General features: G+C 40.9%; 5 protein-coding genes and 1 non-coding gene across 6 annotated transcripts; 2 read left to right on the top strand and 4 right to left on the bottom strand.

The window, feature by feature from the left end:
• Window positions 1–79: 79 nt before the first annotated feature.
• Window positions 80–982, bottom strand: LOC105056498 (germin-like protein 3-1). The gene has a single exon (XM_029267948.2). It carries the CDS (start codon window positions 883–885, stop codon window positions 196–198), a length of 690 nt encoding a protein of 229 aa, XP_029123781.1. The 5' UTR covers window positions 886–982; the 3' UTR covers window positions 80–195.
• A 304-nt stretch (window positions 983–1,286) lies between these two features.
• On the bottom strand, window positions 1,287–4,756 carry LOC105056421 (uncharacterized). Its single transcript, XM_010938605.4, has 3 exons — window positions 4,399–4,756; window positions 2,630–2,778; window positions 1,287–1,620 (listed from the first exon to the last, which is right to left on the bottom strand). Exons 1-3 carry the CDS (start codon window positions 4,732–4,734, stop codon window positions 1,482–1,484), a joined length of 624 nt encoding a protein of 207 aa, XP_010936907.2. The 5' UTR covers window positions 4,735–4,756; the 3' UTR covers window positions 1,287–1,481.
• A 537-nt stretch (window positions 4,757–5,293) lies between these two features.
• Window positions 5,294–10,419, top strand: LOC105056497 (pentatricopeptide repeat-containing protein At5g65570). Its single transcript, XM_010938715.4, has one exon. The coding sequence runs from the start codon at window positions 5,579–5,581 to the stop codon at window positions 7,721–7,723; it is 2,145 nt and encodes a 714-aa protein (XP_010937017.1). The 5' UTR covers window positions 5,294–5,578; the 3' UTR covers window positions 7,724–10,419.
• Window positions 10,420–11,638: 1,219 nt separating this feature from the next.
• Window positions 11,639–11,720, bottom strand: TRNAS-GCU (transfer RNA serine (anticodon GCU)). Its single transcript has one exon. It is a non-coding gene; the product is annotated as a tRNA-Ser (tRNA).
• Window positions 11,721–11,799: 79 nt separating this feature from the next.
• Window positions 11,800–13,951, top strand: LOC105056419 (transcription initiation factor TFIID subunit 9). The gene is made up of 2 exons (XM_010938604.4): window positions 11,800–12,145; window positions 13,402–13,951. The coding sequence occupies exons 1-2, from the start codon at window positions 11,855–11,857 to the stop codon at window positions 13,711–13,713; spliced, it is 603 nt and encodes a 200-aa protein (XP_010936906.1). The 5' UTR covers window positions 11,800–11,854; the 3' UTR covers window positions 13,714–13,951.
• A 690-nt stretch (window positions 13,952–14,641) lies between these two features.
• LOC105056418 (probable GTP diphosphokinase RSH2, chloroplastic) lies at window positions 14,642–22,072 on the bottom strand. The gene is made up of 6 exons (XM_073247301.1): window positions 21,158–22,072; window positions 20,839–21,024; window positions 16,308–16,768; window positions 15,747–15,905; window positions 15,313–15,667; window positions 14,642–15,069 (listed from the first exon to the last, which is right to left on the bottom strand). The coding sequence occupies exons 1-6, from the start codon at window positions 21,902–21,904 to the stop codon at window positions 14,785–14,787; spliced, it is 2,193 nt and encodes a 730-aa protein (XP_073103402.1). The 5' UTR covers window positions 21,905–22,072; the 3' UTR covers window positions 14,642–14,784.
• Between the last annotated feature and the right edge of the window lie 1,016 nt (window positions 22,073–23,088).

Here is a 23,088-nt window from a genome sequence, read left to right as displayed (position 1 = left end):
CTTGCCAACATGTGGAGGGGTGCTTAGTGATTTTGGATAGCTTGCAGGCGATCTTGGTCTACATATGATGTAAGTTGGTTTCGCATTTTCCATTTCCATCGTAGGACAGATTTAGATGTCGGTCCTCAACAAATCTCCATTTGTAAACGTATGTTGTTTATAATGCAACTCTTAACTCGTCATCATATCCGACATTCAAACAAGACCAGTATCTAACCCCCCAAGATTCTTCTGAATCCTGTGCATATCCTGCGCGGAAATTTTGAAGGTCTTCTTCAACACCTCCGGAATCCTTGGATCCGACCGGAACGCCGCCAGCGGCATCATCTGAACCCCCGGATTCTGGCTGTTGAGCCCCGACACCGCCACCGCCGGCGCCACCGGATTCAAATTGTACAAGAAATGAACCAGCCCCCTCGGGAAAACGAAGGCGTCCCCCGGCCTCAACCGCTGGGTGAAGAAGCGGTACGAGGTGTCGACGAATCCGACGAGGAGGTCGCCATGGAGGAGGAGGGCGACCTCGGAGGCGCGGGGGTGGGCGTGGGGGGGCACGAGGCCGCCGCCGGCGAGGTCGACGCGGGCGAGGGAGAGGCCCTGGGCGTTGGCCCCGGGGAGGGCGGCGGCAGTCGTGAGGGTGACGTTGAAGCCTAAGGGGTTGGCGGCGGTGTTGCCGGGCATGGAGAGGATGGAGGTGGCGAAGTGGGAGGGGCGGGCGAGGGCGGGGTCGAGGCAGGGGAGGCCGTTGAGGTGGAGGGACTGGCCGGCGGGGGAGGTGTCGGCAACGCAGTAGTCGACGAGGAGGTCGGGGTCGGGGTTGGAAGGGGAGAAGAGGAGGGATAGCAGAAGGAAGGGGAAAAGGGTCGGAAAAGATGAGTATTTTCTCATCGTTTGCTCTCTTTTTCAGAAAGAAAGGCTGGTTTGGAAGGAGAACGTTGGGAGTGAATTCACGTCAATTGCTATATGTATATAATATACGTGCATCTGCGGCGGGGTAGTTGAGAAAGTGATGTTTGGGGCTTTCAGAGGTTAATGCTTCAAGGTTTACCAAGGTGAGCTTGGGGATGGGGTGAAGTAATGATTAATATATTTATTCCATTTTTGCCAAACAAAGAAGGCATTTCTCAGATTTAAGACCAAAAAGCTTTCAGTTCTTTGTCTCAGAGCCCAGCTAAGATGTGAAAATTAATGTCTTAAATGATACACAAGCAGCAAATAAATATATTTGCTGAACAACATCCCTTGAGCAAAAATGCCAAAGGTACAAAAGGCAAACTTTATACTAATGCTGGATCAATTTGGTATGCATATTTTTGGTATTTGTTTTAACTTAATATCCGCGATGACAGAACAATTGCAACACTGGGAGCAAAAAATCAAAACCTGGAAATTTTTACTGCATGGTCCCAAGACAAGGACAGCCATCCACAATGATGGGAGGCTCATGAAAAAAATAATCACACACCCTATTCTTAGGACATGGATCAGTGATCTCCATTAATTCCAAAGATACGGACTTTGTGCATGTTAGGGAACTTGGTAACCACCAGCACAAACACAGCAAGAGTATTGAGGAAGAGCATCGGATGCTGGTAGTCCGTCGTGTGCAAGGCAATCAGGTACCTGCGAGACACACAATGATAGTTATGTCAATGAATAAAGGTAGGATCATGCTAAAAAGAAAAAGAAAAAGCTTATTCAAGTTCTAATAGGACATTTGGCACAACTTTAAAAATTATATGAAAGATCATCAAGATTCAACCGGACAATTTCCTATATCCTTCGATCATAAGTATACTTTTCTCAGTTGTGATGGCATGACATCCCAATTTAGTATTTGTTTGTCAAGAAAGAAGACTAGATGTAGAAATCATATCACCTACCAGCCACAAGTGACAGACAAGTTAAAAAGAAGAAATAAACGTCCATTTTCTGTTCAGAAAATACACCGGCAGAATTAACACGACAAAACATTTATACATTAAACAAGTGTTTGCACAGATACAAGAAACGATTTAATAAAAGAATAATGGTGAAAAAGATAGCGAGCAACTTTTTCCCCTTCTTGTTTTCCCACATGCCTATGCTACAAGCCAGCCATCTTCAAATTTAGCATCCAGAATCTTTATCTATATTACCCATAGATATATTGATGATGTACTTGCTAGTCAATTAATTTTAGATGTAATTATACTTATATAATTTCTGATACCAACATTAACAAAGTTAGTAGAGGTAGAAACATGATAGTTTGGAAAAGAAATGTATCGTTAACAAGAACTAACTTTTAACTGTCTTCAGCAAGCCAATTATTTCATGACATTTTAGCAGAAAAATAACAGTATATATATATATATATATATATATATAAACTAGAATACATCTTTTGCATGCATGCCCATGACAAAAATCTCACAGCAATTGAGTACCACATATGCAATATCAATGCAAAATCTAGCAGCTATTAAAGGTGAAAGACTGGAAGTATTACAAACACAGGATAGGAAGACAAATAGTTCAAGAACATTGGCTGGCTTGGGAGCCTGTGACCTTTCTTTGCCTCAAAAAACATAACAATGATTGGAACTTCAGTTTTGAATTTTTTTCAAGATCGTGCCTGGAGGATACTCACAGGATCACCGGTACAGTAGCCAAAAACTTTCTATTATTGGTAAGCTGCTTGCCATTGTCCATCTGCTCCCACCAAGTTAAACCATTGTAAATACCCTGGTCTTCAGCAAATGGAGTTCCTTTCCTCCAGTGAAAACAATGATACGTCACCTAAACAAATACCAAAGTACCCACCAGTGAGATTTTACTCCATCACTTCGAGCAGATTATTTAGATAAGCCACTGATTTATTATCAGCTTGAGGCACCAGGCAAGAGGGGGCAAAAACTCTATTATAAAATATTGTCTTTTTATTAAACTGAAAGAACCAGAAACTGAACTGGTAGTTCTGCATGAAATGATTAAGCATATATCAACTGTTTAAGAAAAAGCTTTTACAAGTTTTTACGGTAAAGGCAAGTAACTAAACCACTAGAGGGGGCAGAACCAACCAAAACTCAGATATAAATCATGGAAAAGTTAATTACAGACTTGTTACTTCAAATTGCAAAAAGTTAGGTATGGTCAGATGAGTAATGTTCTACCTTGTCAGATTTTTTAAACAAAAAAGAAGCAGATCTAATGATGTGCTGATGTTCTTTGTAACAAACGATCTAGTAAATAACCTATTAGACAAACTGTTGCAAAAGGATACAGCACCAAACAGGGGGAAACTCCTATTATCACTTGAAATGAAGTTGCTTGAATGGCGCAAGAACACAACTTCTCTCCAAATCTTTCCATTCTTAAGTTGTCTGCCTACACCTAAATATTTGAGTTCTTACATCCCTACTACACTTCTGAAATTCAAGATCTTCCCAAGAAAACCTGCTAGGTTAAAATTTGAAACCTTCCCCAAAAGGTCAATCTGGTCCTGAATCCATTTCTCAACATTTTTAAACATTGTATGAATCCCAAAGATAGCTTTCTCCAAGAGATGCATATTAGTCTCCGATTCTCGGTAGCACTAATCCAACTCAATGTAGGCATGTAAATTGGTCCATGCATAGCCAGGATTTCTGCAAATTTCAAATCCTTCAAGTTTATCAACGCTTCAAGCACCAAAACAACATATTGGTCTTCTCATAACGTTCTAAAAATATCATGCTTCAACTCAAAAGCAAGAGAGGAAAGTCTTGGGAAGGCAAGGTTGCTCCATTCATCTACCACAACATATCTACTGTCCTCGCATCAATGCTCCATACTTAATCAATCTTTAGTCTCATTCACTCCTTCAGTAGAAGGTCAGCATTACACTCTTTTGTAACACAATTAGAAGAACAAGAGAACAAATTGATAACATGAGAGAAATGGGCAAGTAAACTTACCTCCTCGCGTCCCCAGTTATCCATTATCCTACTACCATCTCCATCACAATCCTAACAAGATTTAGAGACTATCTTACTACTATCATCAACGATCCCATCCCTCAAATACTTAAAGAGTTAGACTAATACATACACCTCCATTATACAGGAGAAACAGAAAAAGCGCAAAACATTATATCAAAAAAATCAACCTTTTTACTTCAACCCAAAAAAAAAAATCAGCCTTTTACTTCTTCATGGTATCATTATCATCCATTCAAACCAAAATTCCAATTTTGGATAAGCAACAAGCAATCTCCATCATAAAAGCCCAAAAAAACCTCATCTTAGGAATACCAAAAAGAAGTAGAAAAAGAATAAGAGAAGACGACATCCGAAGGCCTGCATAGAGGCACCGAAACCCTAAAAAGAATAGAACTAGGGGAAGGGGAACCAGGAAAAGAAGGAGAGAAGGGGGTCTTACGAAGAAGTGGGTGAGATTAACGACGGTCCAGGCGACACCGGGCGAGCAGCGGAGGAGGGAGAGGATGGCGATCCAGGCGAAGAATATGAGGAGCACGTAAGCCGTCCAGACGCCCGGGTACATCACCCACTCAGTGTTCCGGTTCAAGACCGGTGGTGGCGCCGCCTCCGCGTAGAGCTTCGGCATTCTCCTCTCCTTCGTCGGGAACAAGCTCTTGGTCGCGGAGAAGAAGAAAGAACTCGCTGTGGGAACGCGGAAGCGACAGCCTAACGCGGCTCGATAAAAAGGTTTCAAGTTAACGCCGATATCTGTTGTTGTAACGGAAACAACAGCCATCGTTTGCCGAATTCCTTACTGCAGTTGGTTTTCTCCATTTTGCAGAGGGAAGGTTAAATTGCTGTTCCAACTGTTGTTGGTTGCTCGGAGGAAATTACAGTTTCCGTTAATCGTTGGGGCAGGAAATAACTTATGGAAACTGCCAGTTTGACTTTTGCATGGTAAATATTATTTTCACCGGTTGTTTAACACGTCATATTCTTACAGTTTGATTGATTTAATGAAACGTCCAATATTATATGTATTAAGAGTTCAAACTAACAAAACTGTGCACAAACCTCGAAAAAATTATTTTAAAATTTATCTATAAATAGATATTAAGGTCGCCAATTTTTTTATTCTTCTTTTTTTTCTTTTCTTCTGTTACCCCTTATATATACACACATCCATATTTATTTTGATAAAACGAATTGCTAATACACTTTACTATGAATATATTAAAAGAAAATTAAAAAAATAATTTTTCAAAATGCCCACAAAATATCCTCCATATAATTTTCTCAATATACTCAATCACATAAAAAATCATCTAGTCAATAGCATTATCGGCCTTGCAATAAATATGATGGATGCCCAAGGAGTTATAGTTTCTTACCCAACGCCTAATATCATGAAGTGTGGGCATAATCTTTCTATGTACATGTAATTCTACAGGGCACTTGCTTATATGCATCACGATGGATTGTACTACCTATCCAGGGTCCGTGGTTTCGCAAGGCTTAAAGATCTAAAATTTCTGGGGCCTTGCATCGAACACATTCCATTGGTTCCACTATCACAACCGTCAAACAATGGTGTCGCGAGCTGATGGTGGAAGCAAGAAAAGAAAAGTCAACACAAAGCCATGAGAGTGCCTCCTTTCGCGAAGACCATCTCCCCACTAACCGTCTCCACTCTCATCAAATCCCTACATTCCTTGGCGGCCAACCCACCACCCCTTCCTTCTTGCAAAGACTTCGATTCCTACGCCTCGCTCCTCCGCCGCTGCGCAGCAGAGAAGTCCATCGTAGATGCCAGACGTGTTCACCTCCACATGAAGAAGGCCGGCTTCCCCTATCTCAGTCTCGGCAACAAGCTCGTTGATGCTTATTTGAAGTGCGGAGCCATCGACGATGCCCGGGAGGTCTTTGATGAAATGCCTAAGCCGCATATTGTGCTGTGGAACGCCATGATATCATCCTACACTCGCTGCCGGAGGAGCAAAGAAGCTATCTTTTTGTTCCAGGGGTTGCTTTCGGAGGGCGTTGCGGCTGATGAGTTCACCTTCTCGAGCATCCTTAGAGCATTTTCTAATTTACATCTCATTGCAGAAGGCCGGGGAGCTCATGGGCGGCTTGTGGTTTTGGGTTTGGAGGCTATGAACGCTTTTGTCGGCAGTGCATTGATTGATATGTATGCAAAGTTTGGGAGATTGAGGGATGCCCGAGCTGCCTATGATCGAATTAGTGATAAAGATGTGGTCTTGGTGACGGCCTTGGTTGTTGGCTACACTCAAAATGCGGAGGATGGTGAGGCAATTTGTCTTTTCAGAGATATGGTTAATAGTGGAATTAAACCAAATGAATTCACATTTGCTAGTGTTTTAATAGCATGTGGAAATCTCAGGGAGTTGAGGAAGGGAATGGTGATCCATGGTGTCTGTGCTAAATCTGGGTTTGAGACAGGAAATTCATCACAGACTTCGCTTCTAAGTATGTATTCCAAGTGTGGCCATATAGACGACTCTCTGGAGGTATTCAAGCAGATTGTGAATCCGAATGTTGTAACTTGGACAGCTATAATTGGATGTTTGGTGTGTAATCAAAGGGAAGAGCTTGCTCTTTCGATGTTTCGCAGCATGGTTCGTGATTCTGTCTGCCTTAATGCATTTGCCTTGTCAACAGTTCTCCAAGGGTGCTCAGCTCTTGCATTGTTTGAACAAGGAAAGCTGATCCATGCCTGTGCTATAAAGATTGGGTTGGATACAGATAGTTTCGTTGGTTCCATGTTAGTTGATACATATGGAAAGTGTGGACGTGTTGGAATGGCTAAACTGGTTTTTGATAGTCTGCCAGGATTTGATTTGGTTTTGATGAACTCTATGATCAATGCTTATGCACAGAATGGCCACGGGCTGGAAGCAGTTGGATTGTTTGATCTAATGCAGGACTTGGGATTGGAACCAGATGATGCAACATTAACCAGCGCCCTTGCTGCTTGCAGTAATGCTGGACTAGTCGATGAAGGCCGTCGAATATTTTCTTTCATCAAAAATAAGTATAGCTTCGGGCCATCTAATGATCATTATGCCTGCATGGTCGACCTGCTTGGACGTGCTGGAGGGCTGAAAGAGGCTGAAGAACTAATAACTAATATTAAGAAGCCTGATAAAGTTTTGTGGAGGACATTACTAGGTGCATGCAAAATACATGGTGAGGTAGAGATGGCTAAGACGGCAGCAAGAAAAGTACTTGAGCTTGATCCAAGTGATGCCGGAACTTATATTCTATTATCAAACATTTATGCATCTTTAGGTCAATGGAATGAGGTTATTAGCATGAAGTCTGAAATGAGGTACATGAAATTGAAGAAAGGCCCAGCAATGAGCTGGATCAAGGTTGATAGAGAGGTCCACACATTCATGGCTGGAGATAAGTCCCATCCACAGGCGGAAGAGATATACAAGGAGTTGGAAAGGTTGATAGAGAGGACCAAGGGTTTGGGCTATGTTCCAGATACAAAGTTTGTGCTGCAAGAATTGGATGAACTGGAGAAGGAGAGATCTCTATATTACCACAGTGAGAAGTTGGCGGTTGCCTTTGGTGTCTTGAGGGTCAAGGGCCAGGGGAACACATCTATCACAATTTTCAAGAACCTTAGGTTCTGTGGTGATTGTCATGCTTGGATAAAGTTGGTATCTAAAGATCTGGGGAAAGAGATCATTGCCAGAGATGCTAAGAGATTCCATCATTTTAGAGATGGATTATGTTCCTGTCAAGATTACTGGTGATGGAAATTAAAAGAATAACAACATATAGTTCTTTCTTGTCTACTTTTATTTGCTCAGCTTCCAGAGACAGGAATTCTCTTTTAAGAAATGGTTGAGAGACGGGAATTCTCTTTTAAGAAATGGTTGTTTGGTACAATGATTGATCTGGAGTGGGACCTTGTGGAGTCATAATGCACTTAGTTATGATTATGTTAGGCTGTACCTCAAGGAAATTTCATTCTTGAAAGGAAGATGGATGTATCACTGGCATCATAAAAGAACTCCTGCAGGCCCTGGGCTACTTGCTTAGGCTTATTCCACAAGCCCTTGCAAATGAGAGGGTCAAGTCTCGGCCATTACCGTGATTTGCCTCTGGCCACAAATAAATACTATAACATTCTAGTGGCAATTGAAAGTTAAAATGGTGTGATCAACACAAGGTTTGTACTTACATGCCTTTCTGAATTTTGCTTTTCTTTCTGTTCCCTGTGTTAATTTTGCTTTAAATGGACTTGTGGAAAGAACCTGGCCTCTGGCACTGTCGCACGGGACCTTACGATTTTGTCCTTTAAAAGGCACTTCACGAGGGAGAGAAGGTTTCAATCTATATAAGCCATAATCTCTCTTAACTTATAATCGATGTGGGACTAAAGAGGCCATCTCTACACCACAACATAGCCCCCCTAGTCAAGGGAGAGTTTGTGCGTGTGGGCATGAGGCTTTTTCTACAGACGGCGCCAATGTTGCGGTCATGGGTCAAGGGGTCGAATAGCTCGGATGGTTGGTTTATGCCTCCACGTCTGCATGTGTGAATTATTGTTTGCTTTGGCCTCTGGCGCTGTCACATGGGGCCTCATGATTTTGCCCTTTAAAAGATACCTCACGGAAGAAAAAAAGTTTCAATCCATATAAATCATACTCCCTCTTGACTCGTAACCGATGTCAGACTAAAGAGGCCCTCTCTACACCATAACAGAAATTTTCTCCATAATTAATGGGCTTAGGACTCAAAAAATAATTGGTAAATTTCTGGCGATTGTAGTGGTTTTGTTCATCCTTGCCTTCAATAATATGGAATGCTTTCCATTAGAATCAGTGGTAAGCAGTTTTGGTGGTTCGTTCATGCAATACATTTTTCATTCTTCTTTTTTGCAGAAAATTTTGTGAACTTTCTAGAATATTTTTAAGGTTGATATGCATTGCCTTATGTATGAGAACTAGGTTATTTGGCATCAGAATCACTACCTTTTAGCCGTTCTGAGCTTTCATTTATAGCTGTCAATTTTGCTAGATTTGGTGTACCAGCACTACTGTCCTGGCCTTCCATGCAACGTGCAAGGCAACTATTACCAGTATGTCTGCCTTAGAAATTAAACTTGACATTGGTGATCAACTGGTTATGAGAAAGACTGAGAAGTATTATGATTGCAAGATTGTTTTCTGTCTGGATGTGTTATTTCTTGTTTCTATAGGTTGCATTATATCTTTCTTCAGCTCGATGTTATGTCAGTTTGGCCCATAGGGGTTATCTTCCTGATTGCTGATGTAAGGGACTAAGAAGAGATCGATTGCTTAGTGGAGATTTCATGTATCTTTGATCTGGCTTGTTAAGAAAGATCAGAGTAAATACTTTTGAAAGTGGTATTTTTCCACAAACTTCTTTATTGAGACCTCCTTTTCCTTCCAATTGCTTTGATGTGACCTCCAGCTGGTAGCTTTTCAGGAAAAATGTTTATGATGCAGTCCATTCTTGTTGTTAGGCGGAGTTATCCTTGTACATATGCTTTTTCAGCATGCATAATGGTTAGTTTCCTTTTCCTTTTGCAGGATCTACAGGTCTGCAATGCAGTGGAGGCATAAACTGAAATTTTGGATTCAGATAAATGTGGTGAGTGTGATCCCTGCTAAACAAGAAATGATAAGAAGAAATTGAGATATTGTTATTGATCCCGAGCCTTTGGAATCATGGCCAGGAGCAGAAATGGAGATGGGGTTGATGGAGCCATATGCTTTCCCAATTCTGGCGCTGGGAAAAAAAAAACATTTTTCTAAAGTGGATTCAACATCCATAGTTCGAAACCCTTGCTTCCAAGCAATGAATAATGCTTAATATGGTGTGGAAGGAATGACACCTCTTTCATGGAAGCCGTGTACACCTTGATGTACATCACATTCATAGGCAAGGGAATGATGTGGTCTCCAATGTTTCCTTGGTGAGCTGGTCACCAGCCTCCTGAAGTCTAGGCCCTGTTTTGACTCCGTGTGAGGTGCTTCCACAAAATATTGGAAGAACTTATGTAATAGGTGGGATGATAAGCATGGTTTTTGGTGCAAATGAAGCATGGATTGAGAATGCAGTTGCATGCAGAGGCAATGCGGTCAGGCACAGTTCAAGTTGTGAAATAGGCATCAGTGTATGGATTGAAGGCCAGCCGGTGCTTTCCCACACCAGATGCTTGCAGTGGGGCTCAGGAGAATCCAAGTTCAGCTGTCCAATTGTAGAGATGTGTGTGTGAGAGAGAGAGAGGGAGAGGACACTTTACCTTTTGTTTTGTTCGTTCCTTCTTCCACTTATAGGACATTTTCAGAGTTTTGTACTTGGAATTTTGACATATGTTCTATCCATGTGAAATGGGATAGTGGAAGGATTCCAGAGTTGTTTACTTGAAAAAAGATGTTTATCTTTGTCTTCTCCAAGTTATTAGCTACCTTCTTTATATTTCGGACAAATTATTCATAGACTTATAGTTAGTTGATTTCATCATTTGTTATCGACTTATCATTGCCTCTTCTTTTTCTTTTCATGGGCCTGTGTAATGTGTTGCGGGAGGACGGACTTTAGTCCTATATCGGATAGTGAGTTAGGGACACCTCGTCTTATAAAGTTTGGAGACTCTCCTCTCTCTCAAGAGGCGCCTTTTGGGTCAATGGCCCAGAGGGATAAAGTCGTGAGGCGCAGCTACCGAGGGCCAATCCGTCCGATTAAAGCGTTGGTGCCAGAGCAAATAATATCTCTTGCTCAGGAGGGAGCCAGATCCGACCTCATGAGGCCGGGGTTATCCCGACCACAATATTGATGGCCCATGCAGGTCCTCCCAATAGATAGTGTGTCTTCGATAAAGGTCTGACTGCTGAGGGCGAGTCCGTTCAATTTAGACGTCAGTTCTCTGACTTGGGGGGCTACTGTTGTGGGAGGAGAAACTTTAGTCTCATATCGGATAGTGAGTTAGGAACATCTTGTCTTATAAGGTTTGGAGACTCTCCTCCCCCTCAAGAGACAAAGCCGTAAGGCCTCACTGTCGAGGGCAAATCCGTCCGATTAAAACATCGGTGCTAGAGCGGACAATATTTCTTATTCGAAAGAGAGTCGGATCCGATCTCATGAGGCCGGGGTTACCCCGACCACAACATAATAAATTATCTATTTAAACTTGTATTTTCATGTTTACTATCATATCTGTTGATTTCCTTGATTCATAGACCTTAATACTGTAATTTCAAATCAATTCAAGCTTGTGAATATGCTGTGGAGTAACCAAAACTATCTTAATGCTAACTTAATCCTATAGAATTATGCTGATTGTTGATTGTGGAGCCATCTTGAGCGAAATGGCCAATTAATGGCTGATGATATATGTAAACCTGAGTCTGAAAATATTGTTGAACATTCATTATTCTTGTTGATATCAAACAAATTAGTCTTCCAAAATTGGCGGCTATGACAATGTTTAGTCTTTGGTAAAAAAAACAACATTCAGAATCTTTCCAGGAAGGAGGGAAAAAATTGTTAGCCAGTCATGGAAGTCAAAATAGAATCTGCTATGGAAAAGAGGGGAAAAAAGATTGTCAAAAACAACTGAAAATTCTTAAGCTAGTCATGAAAGTCAAAATAGAATCTGCCATGGAAAGAAGGGAAAACAAATTGTCAAAAACAACCGTCGCCTGAGAGATTCGAACTCTCGCGGGGAAACCCCATGTACTTAGCAGGCACACGCCTTAACCACTCGGCCAAAGCGACGCTATCATACTATTAGCTGCATCGATATATTAATAGTTCTTAATACCAAACGACCCTTCCATAACCCTGACCATTCTCGCGGGAGGTGGAGAGGAGGAAAGGACAGACCTTTGGGGAAAGGACAGTGGGTGACGATGGAAGGAGAAGGCGGCGACGGCGGCCGGAGAGAGGAGGTCGAGGCGGAGCCGCGGGACGCGCGGGTGGTGAAGGAGCTCCTTCGCTCGATGGGGGTGGGGGAAGGGGAGTACGAGCCCCGGGTGGTCCACCAGTTCCTGGAGCTCGGCTACCGCTACGTCGTCGACGTGCTATCCGACGCCCAGGTATACGCCGACCACGCCGGAAAGCCCGCCATCGACCCTGACGACGTCCGCCTCGCCATCCAGTCCAAGGTCAATTTCTCCTTCTCCCAGCCCCCGCCCCGCGAGGTAACACTGCCCTCCCAAAAACCCTAACCTTCCCCTAATTGTAACTAACCCTCGATCTGGTTCTCTTTTCTTCTCAATGAATTGTATAAAGATCTCGTTTTCTTTGAATTACTCTCGGATCTGCTAGTCGGTGGAAGTAGTGGATTCGAATTTGGCGTGAATTTGGGAGATAAAAAATTTCGGTTTTCCAGTTCAGGGTTGCTATGAATTTGGAAGATGGTTTGGATTTGGTATTTGCGGATGATGTATTGGTAAAATTTTTTCTTCAAAACTGAGATTTTTGAAAACTTTCAAGGCTTACTGCTTTCTAGGATGCAAAGGGTTGAATTAAAGATTTCAGCTTTGGAGGTTTTAGAGCTGGATGAGTATTAGGATTTTAATTTAATAGCAGCATTAGTGGCAGGTATTGCTCCAAGGACCGAATTAGTTAGAAGTTTAGAACCAGTTCAAGAAAGCTGGTTATATTTTGGTGCTGATATTACGGATTGAATTATTTCTAATAGAATAAGACTCCTCCTGTTTCAGCTTTTAGTATCAACAACAAGTGTTAGATGTTTCGAACGATTATGTTTCTTTTGAATGCTGAGAATTCTTATGATAAGTTCTGCATGTTTCTGGTGAAAACTAAGGCTGAAAATAGTGTGAAATTTCGTTTTGCTGATCTCCTGGTCTGACCAGATCGCAACAGGTTTTGAAAATGTTCAAAAGCTAATGCGAATTACATTGTAGATCCCTTTTTAGGAAGTATTATATCATATAAAGAAAATAGACATGAGAGAGATACCTCCTCAGGCCCGACCTTTACAGGAATGAGCTCTTGTTAGTTGCAGGCTGGTGAAGGTTAGCAGAAAGGGCTTCTTGGAGCTTGATCAAAATGTCGAGAGATGGCGGTTTCGTTGATAGATTCTCCTAGAAGGTCGCAAGTTGTAGCCACCAACCAGAGGATGGTGTTGCCTCATGAGGCATTTCTGGGAGAAGGGGAAATTGACCTTTATCTTCAGTTTAGTAATAGTATTAACCTGATAATGAAGCATGTTGGAATAGAAAATTAGAAATCCTAAAGTGAAGTTAGGTTATCACTGCTATGACAGGTTGAAGCACCATGGAATGGACACATAGCATGAGAGATTGCTCAAACTTCTGAATACTCTTGCATTTTCTTGATTTTGAGTTTTGATGGTAGTTGAATGGTAGTTACTTTTCCCAATGGAGGTACAAAATGCCCCTAATGATCCACTATGAGTCTCTTTGTTCAGGTCTTACTTGAGCTAGCGAGGAGCAGAAACAAGATCCCACTGCCCAAGTTGATCACGCCACCTGGGGGGATTCCGCTGCCACCAGAGCAGGACACCCTGATCAGTTCCAATTACCAGTTGCTGATACCGAGAAAGCAGCCATCCCAGGTTGAGGAGAATGAGGAAGATGAGGATGGTTCCAATCCGAAACCAAACTCCAATATGTCACAAGAGCAGAAGACTAGCACAGACCAGCATTCTCAGCAACAGACACCACAGAGGGTGTCTTTCCCTCTTAATTCAGCTGCAGCAGCAGCAAAGAGGTCACGGTGAGAAGGGGGTTGGATTGGGGGCACGAGCAAAAGCTATGTGATGTTAGCTAAGTTTTTTGAATTGAGTAGAAACTTAGGAGATCAGTTCATTGTTTAATTCCATCTTGCTCTTTTGTTTGAGAAACAAAGAATTTTTATGACGTCTTATATCAAAAGAAAATTATGAGAACAATGTATTATTGTTTGACTCTACCTTGCTTATATTGTTGAGGAAGCAAAGAAGTTTTTGTGGCCTCCAACACTGCCCTGGAAATGCAATTTTGACAAACAGATATCACTGAAGTATGATAAAAACAACCTAATTTTGTTAACAGTCCTGTTGTTGCTGCTCGATAGAGAAATAGACCTCTCTTTAAATTATAACAAGCTCAGTTCTTATTGCTTTTGCTGGGACTCCTAGTGGTAGACAGTATTTTACAGCTTCTTACATCAGTCGTCATCGGAGGGACTCCTACAAAACAGTTGGAACATTTCAGTGAGTCATCTAGCTGCATTTATATAGTAATGTGCTCTCTTTGGCTGCTGAAGACGATAGAGAGAGAACTTTTCCTTTGCTTGTATCCTAAAAGGCCAGGATATACTGGTGCTTTTGAGCTTCTCTCTTTCTTCTTCTTTTTTTTTTTGGTGGAAACTAGTGCCTTTCAGTTGACCTTGGAAAAAAACTTTTCTAATAAGCTACGAAGGGTGCCTCGAACAATTACCCAGCTCAAAAAAGATGAAACTCTTAATTTCAGTTTTTTATTGATTTGCCCTGTCTATTCATCATCTCAACAACCGGACCGAGCCTTGGTTGCAGAAGACCGACAAGATCCCGAACCATCTCAGAAAAACGAAAAGATCCCAAGGAAAAAACCAAAAGACCCAATCTAGCCTCACATCATTTCTTTCTTTCTGTAGAGAGATGCAAGAATTCGAATGCAATATAGAAATCTGCTTTAACAAAGGAACTTTATTGAATGTAGAATTGGAGAGGAAGCAACACATTCTACAACATTGGAATCCAGCTTCTAATTCCAGAATGTAACTGTTTCTGTACACAATGTTTATATATACAAATAACTAGAAGCACGGCTTAGCTTCTCCAATTGCCTTGACTTACTGTGAAATCCCGGTCATACATTCTCTGGATTTCTTCCCTGTACTCGGTCAAGGACTTATCAGGTAATGCCGGGCTTAGCTCAACCACATCACCCATCCTCAGCTTCTGAGTAGAGTCGCTCACAGGCTCATGGTTCAACCTTGGTCTCAGATCCTCCTTGACTGCAAAGCCATAAGCAGGCCATCTTTCAGTCGCTCTTCCAACTCTCACCATCAGATCCTTCACCGTCGAGTTTGCTGGAAACTCCTGTACCGACATCTGGAATAGAGAGCTACAACATCAGGTCTCTCTTCAAGTCACTATAAAGGATTTTAAATAATACTATGGTTTAGAGATTGTAGCAGAAGGAAACTGGTCGAAATAAATGTACACAATTAAATTAGATGATGACCACGGTAGAGTTTGGAAACAAAGTAATTTAAACGGTGCTATCTGATTTTTATAACTTTTTTATTAATCATAAATTTCATGGTGAAGCAAAATATAAATACACCGTATTACCTTATCATTTTCCAGCATGATGACAAAAATGGGGCCTTTGTGATCACATTGTTTGGTGTATGAGCAGGGGCAGTCATCGGAATGATCAGGAAATGGGCATGGTGGCCTGATCGAATCAGCATCACCAAAAGATGAGGGTCGATCTATGTTCATGGTCTCGCACTGCCAACTGACAACCCACCTTGCCCATTCCACCATTTGAAGCACAAAAGAAGAGTGCTGGCTATCCCCTTCCTTGTATCTCCAATGGGCAGCAAATCCATATTCTGCCTGTAGATGCATATCTCTAGTTCGAATTTGTACTTCCAGTGGCAGCATGTCTTCATTCAGAACAACACTGTGTAAAGATTGATAACTGCAAGCAAAATTCAGCAGTAAGCACAAAGAAAGATCGACAGATAGGCCCAACCTAACAACAGTCAGTAATGGCATACCCATTAAATTTGGGATGGGTTATGTAATCTTTGAACCTCCCAGGAACCTCAGGCCACAATTGATGAACAATATCCAATGCTGTATAACAGTCTTCCTCATTCTTGACTATCAAACGAAGCCCATGTATGTCATGGATCTCATCCATGGTTAGCTTTTTCCTGCAAATAGCCATATCAACATTAATGCAGTCACCATCATGGAATGCTGTAGTGCCCCATACCATCTGGTATGGTACGGCATATCAGTACGCTATTTCGGAGCATACCGACACTACTGTCTCGTACCGAACCGCATACCGACATTGCAGCAGGAATATATCGATACAGATCCGGTATCGAAATGACAAATCTTGATCACCATAATCATTGGTACATCACTCCCTACCAATTTCATGGTATATATTACAAAATTAACACAATTAATGAAATCACAACACCATGCACTAACTATAGAACAAAATAATGCAGGACGGTGGCCCTCCTTTAGTCTCAAAAAATGTAGGGGTAAAAATTACAATAAGGTATACCAAAATACATACTGGGAAGTAAGAGAGGACTTACTTTAGCATCTTGGTGTAGATACTGTACAAACTCTTGTGTCTCCCAGATAGAACATGATAAGAAACACCACCATCCTTGAGGGCTCGGTCTAATTTCTCTATGGCAGATGCAATCATCGCTTCATCAAAGGATCTAAGGAGTTTGGAGGATAGTTCTTTGTACTGGTCTGGATAAAGATGCTTGAAGCACAGATTCTCAAGCTTCTCCTTCCAACTTGAGATTCCCAGTCGGTTAGCCAAGGGAGCAAAGATTTCCAAGGTCTCCTTTGCAAATCTTTGTTGTTTGACCATAGGCAAAGCTTCCAATGTCATCATATTGTGCAGTCTATCTGCCAGTTTAATGAGAACTGCTCTGGCATCTGCCATCGCAAGAAACATTGTATGTAGTCGGTCAGCCTCAATGGTTCGACTTGCAGTATTGTTCTCCCGGGCAAGTTTGCTCAAGTGGCTTAGCTTTGAGACCTGAAAATTGGTCTGACAACATTCATAACTGACCTTCTAATATCTGGCTAAATACAGATGCATATTAATGTCTATTTTTCATAAACCAAATTCTCCACCTGGAGGTGTACTACTGAAAGAAAATGGAAAATGAAAGTACACAGGATTGGCTTCTATAAGTTTTGAAAGCATTACTACCACATGCTTTGGTGAAAACTTAACACCAGTAAACAGAGAATCAAAAAGCAGCCATGTTTATAAAAATATGAATGGCATAAACAAGTGCATTGCATCAATTTAACTAGTTGTGCAGCGTACCAAACTACAAGTTTCATATCAATTTCACAACTCATGACACCAGCTTAATTTAATCTATGATCAAATTTTCCATGAAACTTTCCACACATCTGAACTATGTTTATTCACAAAACTTTTTAGGTAATACTACATGTTGATTAAAATTGGATAGATCATCCACAACACCCGCCCCCCCCCAAAAAAACAAACACCCCCCAAAAAAAAAAACTAAAAGCTAATATAAAGTTGGAAATATGTAATTCTAGAACAACTAATCCAGAATTACTGAAATTTGTAAATTGTAACTAACCTAATGATGAACGAGTGATGGACAACTCATTTTGGATGAGCCCACTTTGGAGGACCCCATATACCTAGGCCATATCCCAATCTAAGAAGTCAAAGTCTAGTCGAATAGCATTTTCTAAAAAGTAAGGGTGCTTTTGGTTAGCCATTAAAAAAGTATTTTTTTTACTTTTTTATTTTTAAAAAAGCAAAAATCAAAAAGCAATGTTTGGTAACACCATGAAAAGCAAAAAGCAAAAATTTAAAAAAAATCAAAATAATTGCTTTATATGCAAAGCAAAAATTTTTTGCTTTCCAAAATTTACTTTTCTGCTTTTTTTGCTTCCGCACATCTAAAACGCCAAACTAAAAAGTAAAGAGCCCGAATCCTTCTCCCTTGTCTAGCTCTTCGCCTCCCCACCCTCTTCTCCCTCCTTTCTTGAACCCTTCTCCCTCGTCGAGTTCTTCACCTGCCGTCCCCAAACGTTGCTTTTTGCTTTATAGCAATATAGTTACCAAACATATTTTTTACTTTTTTGCTTTTACTCAATAGCAAAAATTAAAAAAAATAAAAAGTACTTTTTAAAAATCAAAAAGTGTAACCAAATGCACCCTAAATAATTGATGCTCAAGTTTTACAAGCACTTATGAATATGGGGCATCTCTGTTGAGTTTCTAGTCTTCATCAATTATGGTCTGCTATGTGTCTCTTAATGTTATAAAAGTAGTTATGGATTGTTTCTTAAAAATTGTAATATATAATTCTAAGAAATATGAAAAGTCATCTAGAGCCTAATATAGAGGCATGTAGTAGGAAAAGAAAGAAAATGAGGAAAATATGCATGTTTAAGTTAATGTTACTTGAATCTAGGAAAATGCATGTTTAAGTTAATATACTAAATATCATCCTGCTTGAACTTTACTCCTCTATCTCAACATCTTCCTCTTATGCTAAAAAGTTCCAGCACTGGTTGTTATCAGAGAAACAGCTCAACACTCATTCTTTTTCCTTTTCAACTACTCAAGAATGCATTTTCTTTCTAAAATCATGGTCTAGAATGACAAAGCATGATGAACTTCTTCGACATCACAAGCAGAGACTCCATCATCATGATGAACACTTGGCTCAACAAGAAGATTGGCTTCAAGGAACAACTACAAATTCTTTAATTAGGGATCTAAGCAACTACAAGACATGCTAATGTCAACTAATTAGAAAAAAAGGGGATCAACCATTTTTCTTAGAAGCTATTTATGCTATACAACATAAAATCATGAATAACCAAGGATCAAAATAAAATCATGAATAATCAAGGAGAGGAATAAAATCACCTTGTTAACATCCCATCTCCTGAGTCACCTCATTAAACTTTTGGCCATCCTCTAGCTCTTAAAACACTACATGATTGCAGACCTAATTATTCCAATGGATTCATCGATCCAATCAATCATACATCAAGACAATATGGTTTGAGAGGAAGTAAAACTTTGGTTTCAAATTCCTACAGACACTAGAATCTGAAGTTTTGGGATCAAATTGCATGTCCCAAGACCTTAGCAGAGAAGAAGGAAATGATCAGTCTTGTATGTATATATATATATATAGGGAGCGTATCAAGTGAGAGGTGAGAGGACATAATAATAATCCTTGGATTCACATCAACGGTTCAGATGAGCGCCGCGGTTGTCCAAACTGTCCAAATACCCCTAGGGTTTATCCATTCCTTCCTTTTTTTTAGTTTTTTTTAACGCGCGCACGGTGCTCATCTGAATCGTTAATGCGGATCCAAGGATTATTATTATGTCCTCTCACATTAAGCCACTCCTCTCACTTGATACGCTCCCTATATATATATATATATATATATATATAGATAGATAGATAGATAGATATGCTGAGTCATTCGATCATGTCTTCCAGTATCTGAATCTCTTCATGAAAACACCAAGGGAATTCATTATGGGATTGCAACATGAACTCCTAACAAATAAAAACTATATGGAGATACAAAATTTGCAAGACCGAGTTAGTGTGCTCAGAAGACAAGGAATTCCAAAGAATAAATGATCAAAGAAGTTGATGATGAGTTCCACATAGCGAAAGCCTCTAAAGTAAGAATAATGGACTACTCATATGAATCAGACTAATTTGGAGTACCCTATATACCTAGACCTAGCTCATATCTCAGTCCAAGTAAAGAAGACAAACTCTAGTAAAGTAGCATTTATTACATAGTAAAGAAAAGTTGATGGTCAAGCTTTACATGTGTTCATGAATGTGGAATGTAGCTTTTATAGTTTCTATTCACCAATTGCAGTACATGAATGTCTCACTTAAAGTTATAAAAGGAGTTATTGTATTAATGTAAGGGATATGATGAGTTATCCGATATCTATAATGTTATGCTATGGTAACTCGGAAAGTTCACTCAAAAAGGTCGCTCAGCTTTCTTCCACCATTCACTTTGCTTCATTATGTGGCACTCTTCATGATGCCAGTTCAGAGGAAGAGAATACAACAAACCAGCCGAGTGACATTTTTGACTTACTAAAGCATTTTGATACCTATATAACGGTATGCAGCAGAGAAAAAAGGATATTAAATATATAGTCGTTAAGAGGGAAAAAGGACAGCTCAATCGGAAATGCAATACATAATCGAGAGGGGCTTTGCTTCTCTCAAGAGGAGAGAGTATTTACTCCTCTCAAGTCCAAAATTAATAACCTGAAACCAAACCAAAGATCCATACTAGATCATGGCCTAAAGACCAAAAGTCACATATTTTGGTTATCTATATCCCCTCCAAGAATGCCTAAAGACCAAAAGTCACATGTTTCAGTGATCTATATCCTAGCATCAAATAAGCATGGAATGGATGGTTAAAACAACACAAGATCATGTTTTACTATGTTCTGAGCTTTAATATTTGTTGATTTTTAATTTAGATCATGATTAATAAGGTGGACTCTTAATTTAAATGTTTTATCATGTATTTTAGTATACTAGCCCAATGAAAATCAATCATTTTTTATCTATTTGAGGCATAAGTTAGAACCCACCAAAATACATGATTTTTGGTTTCTGTGCATTTTCAGTGATTTTACATAATGATCAATGAATTGTGTGTATCTTCAATTTAAGTGTCTGATTATTGTTTTGGACCTGAGAGGAATAGATACCCTCGCCTCTTGAGAGAAGTATAATCCATCCCTATATAATTTAATAAATTCCATTGCTAACTTTCTCGAATCAATGCATCAAAAAGAAAATAAAAATAAAAATAAAAACACATGTGTCGCAAGAACTTTAGATAGACGTGGCATACACAACTTTCTTCCCCAAAAACATATTACAGATGTAAATGTTGCATGACCAGGGCATTGTGAAGTAGAATTATCTGGCAGAAATAACAGATGCGACATTCTATTTGACTAAAGTAATAGATCAACACTCAATTTTATACAAAGTGAGGAATACAGTTAATCAAAGAGGGCATGAAACAACCTACCCCTTCAACCAAATCAGCTACATCAGCTCCAAACCCCCGAGAAATATAATCATAAGTAACAAAAGAATCATCAAACGTATCATGCAAAAGCCCTGCAGCAACAACCGTAGCATTAGCACCAATATTTGCAAGCAACACCGCCGTCTCCACGCAATGCTGCAAGTATGGATCGCCACTCAACCTCATCTATTAAACAAAGAAAAGGAAACCATTTCATCTAACATCTCCAAATCACCATTAGAACAAATAGCCGAAAGGATCGTGAAAAGAGGAAGCTTTCCAATTCAATTGCAACTATTATGGAAATAAGTATGATCACCTGTCCTCGATGAGCTTTCCCAGCTTCATAGAATGCCTTTTTAACAAACTCCTCATTAAAAATCTTATGTCTCGACTGAGCTCCAGAGAGAAACTCCCTGGCATAAGGCTCATAGCCAAGCTCACCCAATCCTTCCTCCACACTGAATGCAAATTCTTCCACATCGATTCCACCACCGCCACCCGCCATTGGAAAGCTTGTGGAATCATAATCCAAGCAAGAGCTTGCATTCCTAACAAATCCATTAAAAAGCCTCTCTCTTCCCACCCTCAGATCACCCCCGTTCCACTCCCTGGATGATCGCAAACATGGCGGACTCCTCGAAGAGCAACTGACCGCCATTCCGATGCTTCCACTGCAGGAACCCGGGCCCTGGAACACAGACACCGGGCTGAGGTCTCGACCCTTGATCGAAGACGAGTATGGGGAGTAAGACAATGAGCTCCCGAGCTCATCCGATCGATCATGCCACAGTGAGCCAAGATCATCCCCTCCGGTAAAGCTCGAGGTGGCGGCCGAGGGTGCATACCGAATGGAAGGCAAGGAGAAGAGGCAGGAAAGCCCGCCGAGCATCGGCTTCTGACCGGAGACCGAGGAGGCGGCGGCCACCGTCGAAGAGGCCGGCAGCCTAGAATTCAGCTCGTAGTCCGGCAACCCATGAGATGAGCCAATTTGACAAGAGTAGTGGGGGCTCGAGCAGACGCCGCTCGGCGCGCTGGCGCAGAACACGATCGCCGGCACCGACATCGATCCGGAGCCCTAACTCGCTCCAATTAGGTCCAGAACCGAGATCAAAATCCCAAATTTCGAGCTACGGAAGGCCAAAGGAGGCACCTTTGATGGCAGATGGATCAAGGGAGGGCCAAATGGGGAGAGGGGAGCCCCAAAGGAGGCGACTTTAGGGGGCCCATCGGGGAAGGGGTGGGGGGTTGGTAGCCCTAATAAAGAGTGGAAGAAGAGCAGAATGGAGACGAATTATAATCAAAGGATTCCCTAGGATTCGGTGTGGAATGCTAAATTCTAACGAAGGCGTGGAAGGAAAACCGGGAGAGAGAGAGAGAGAGAGAGAGAGAGAGAGAGAGAGGAAGAGAGGGTCAAAGACGTTTTGAATTACAGAGAGAGAGAGAGAGAGAGAGAGAGCTTTCTCTTTTGGTTCCGTTCGGCGTTACATGGTTTCTTGCGGCCGCGGAGAAGAATCTAACGTCCACGTGGTGTAATTGCTTCGCGGCACGGCAAAGGAACCGTCGAGCCAAATGACGAGTTTGGCCTTCAAGGAGTTATCCGTGTCGCAAGGATGGGCCCAAAGGTTCACTACAGGCAACTACTAGTAGCTCTTCATTACGTGGCGGTTTCTTATTGGTAAGTAGCATTGAAACCTCTTGGTTCCACCGCTTGCCGTGCTACTTGGAAAGCGTAAGCACTTATCTTCCTTGGTTGTCACGTTATAAGTAGACGGAATCGTATCGTATGACTCTGGGCATGTAATAGACGTACATTGTCAACAGCCAGTTTGCTAATTTTATAATTTAGACTAACAAATTGATCTAGAAGGTGGTCTTTTTTTTTTTTGGTAGAAAATCTAGAAGGTTGGTTGTTGGCTTAAGTGTGCGTACATGGTTACAAAACAGTTAGTAATACTTGATGACCTTTTCTCAACCCTTGAGGTACTTTGAATCTGGACCAATAATGGATCTGACTAAGTGCAACAAGAGGTCGCGTTTGGTTCAAGCATGTGGTTGGCGTGAAGCTTATAGACAGCATATTAAAAAAGTATGCATGATTGAAAAATGGTTATACTAGTCAAACATTATGACAAGTATCTAAGAAAAGGTTATATAAGTTATTTCCTAGCATAAAGATAACTTTTTATATGTATTTTTATTTTTTTAACCAAAAAATATCATTCAAACGATACTTCTCGTATTCAAAAG

This window comes from Elaeis guineensis, chromosome 13, assembly GCF_000442705.2.
Source record: "Elaeis guineensis isolate ETL-2024a chromosome 13, EG11, whole genome shotgun sequence".
Classification (NCBI taxonomy): Eukaryota; Viridiplantae; Streptophyta; class Magnoliopsida; order Arecales; family Arecaceae; genus Elaeis; species Elaeis guineensis.
This window is presented reverse-complemented; position numbering and strand designations above follow the sequence as displayed.

Bases quoted from the DNA above. Each gene is read 5' to 3' on its own strand.
- LOC105056498 (XM_029267948.2), bottom strand. From the start codon at position 885: ATGAGAAAATACTCATCTTTTCCGACCCTTTTCCCCTTCCTTCTGCTA.
- LOC105056421 (XM_010938605.4), bottom strand. From the start codon at position 4,734: ATGGCTGTTGTTTCCGTTACAACAACAGATATCGGCGTTAACTTGAAA. The intron at 2,779-4,398 runs GTAAGACCCCCT...GTATTTGTTTAG, and splicing joins TTAATCTCACCCACTTCTTC to GTGACGTATCATTGTTTTCA. The intron at 1,621-2,629 runs GTGAGTATCCTC...TGTGTCTCGCAG, and splicing joins GCTACTGTACCGGTGATCCT to GTACCTGATTGCCTTGCACA.
- LOC105056497 (XM_010938715.4), top strand. From the start codon at position 5,579: ATGAGAGTGCCTCCTTTCGCGAAGACCATCTCCCCACTAACCGTCTCC.
- LOC105056419 (XM_010938604.4), top strand. From the start codon at position 11,855: ATGGAAGGAGAAGGCGGCGACGGCGGCCGGAGAGAGGAGGTCGAGGCG. The intron at 12,146-13,401 runs GTAACACTGCCC...CTCTTTGTTCAG, and splicing joins CCCAGCCCCCGCCCCGCGAG to GTCTTACTTGAGCTAGCGAG.
- LOC105056418 (XM_073247301.1), bottom strand. From the start codon at position 21,904: ATGTCGGTGCCGGCGATCGTGTTCTGCGCCAGCGCGCCGAGCGGCGTC. The intron at 21,025-21,157 runs GTGATCATACTT...TTTGTTTAATAG, and splicing joins GGAAAGCTCATCGAGGACAG to ATGAGGTTGAGTGGCGATCC. The intron at 15,906-16,307 runs GTAAGTCCTCTC...GGCTATTTGCAG, and splicing joins ATCTACACCAAGATGCTAAA to GAAAAAGCTAACCATGGATG.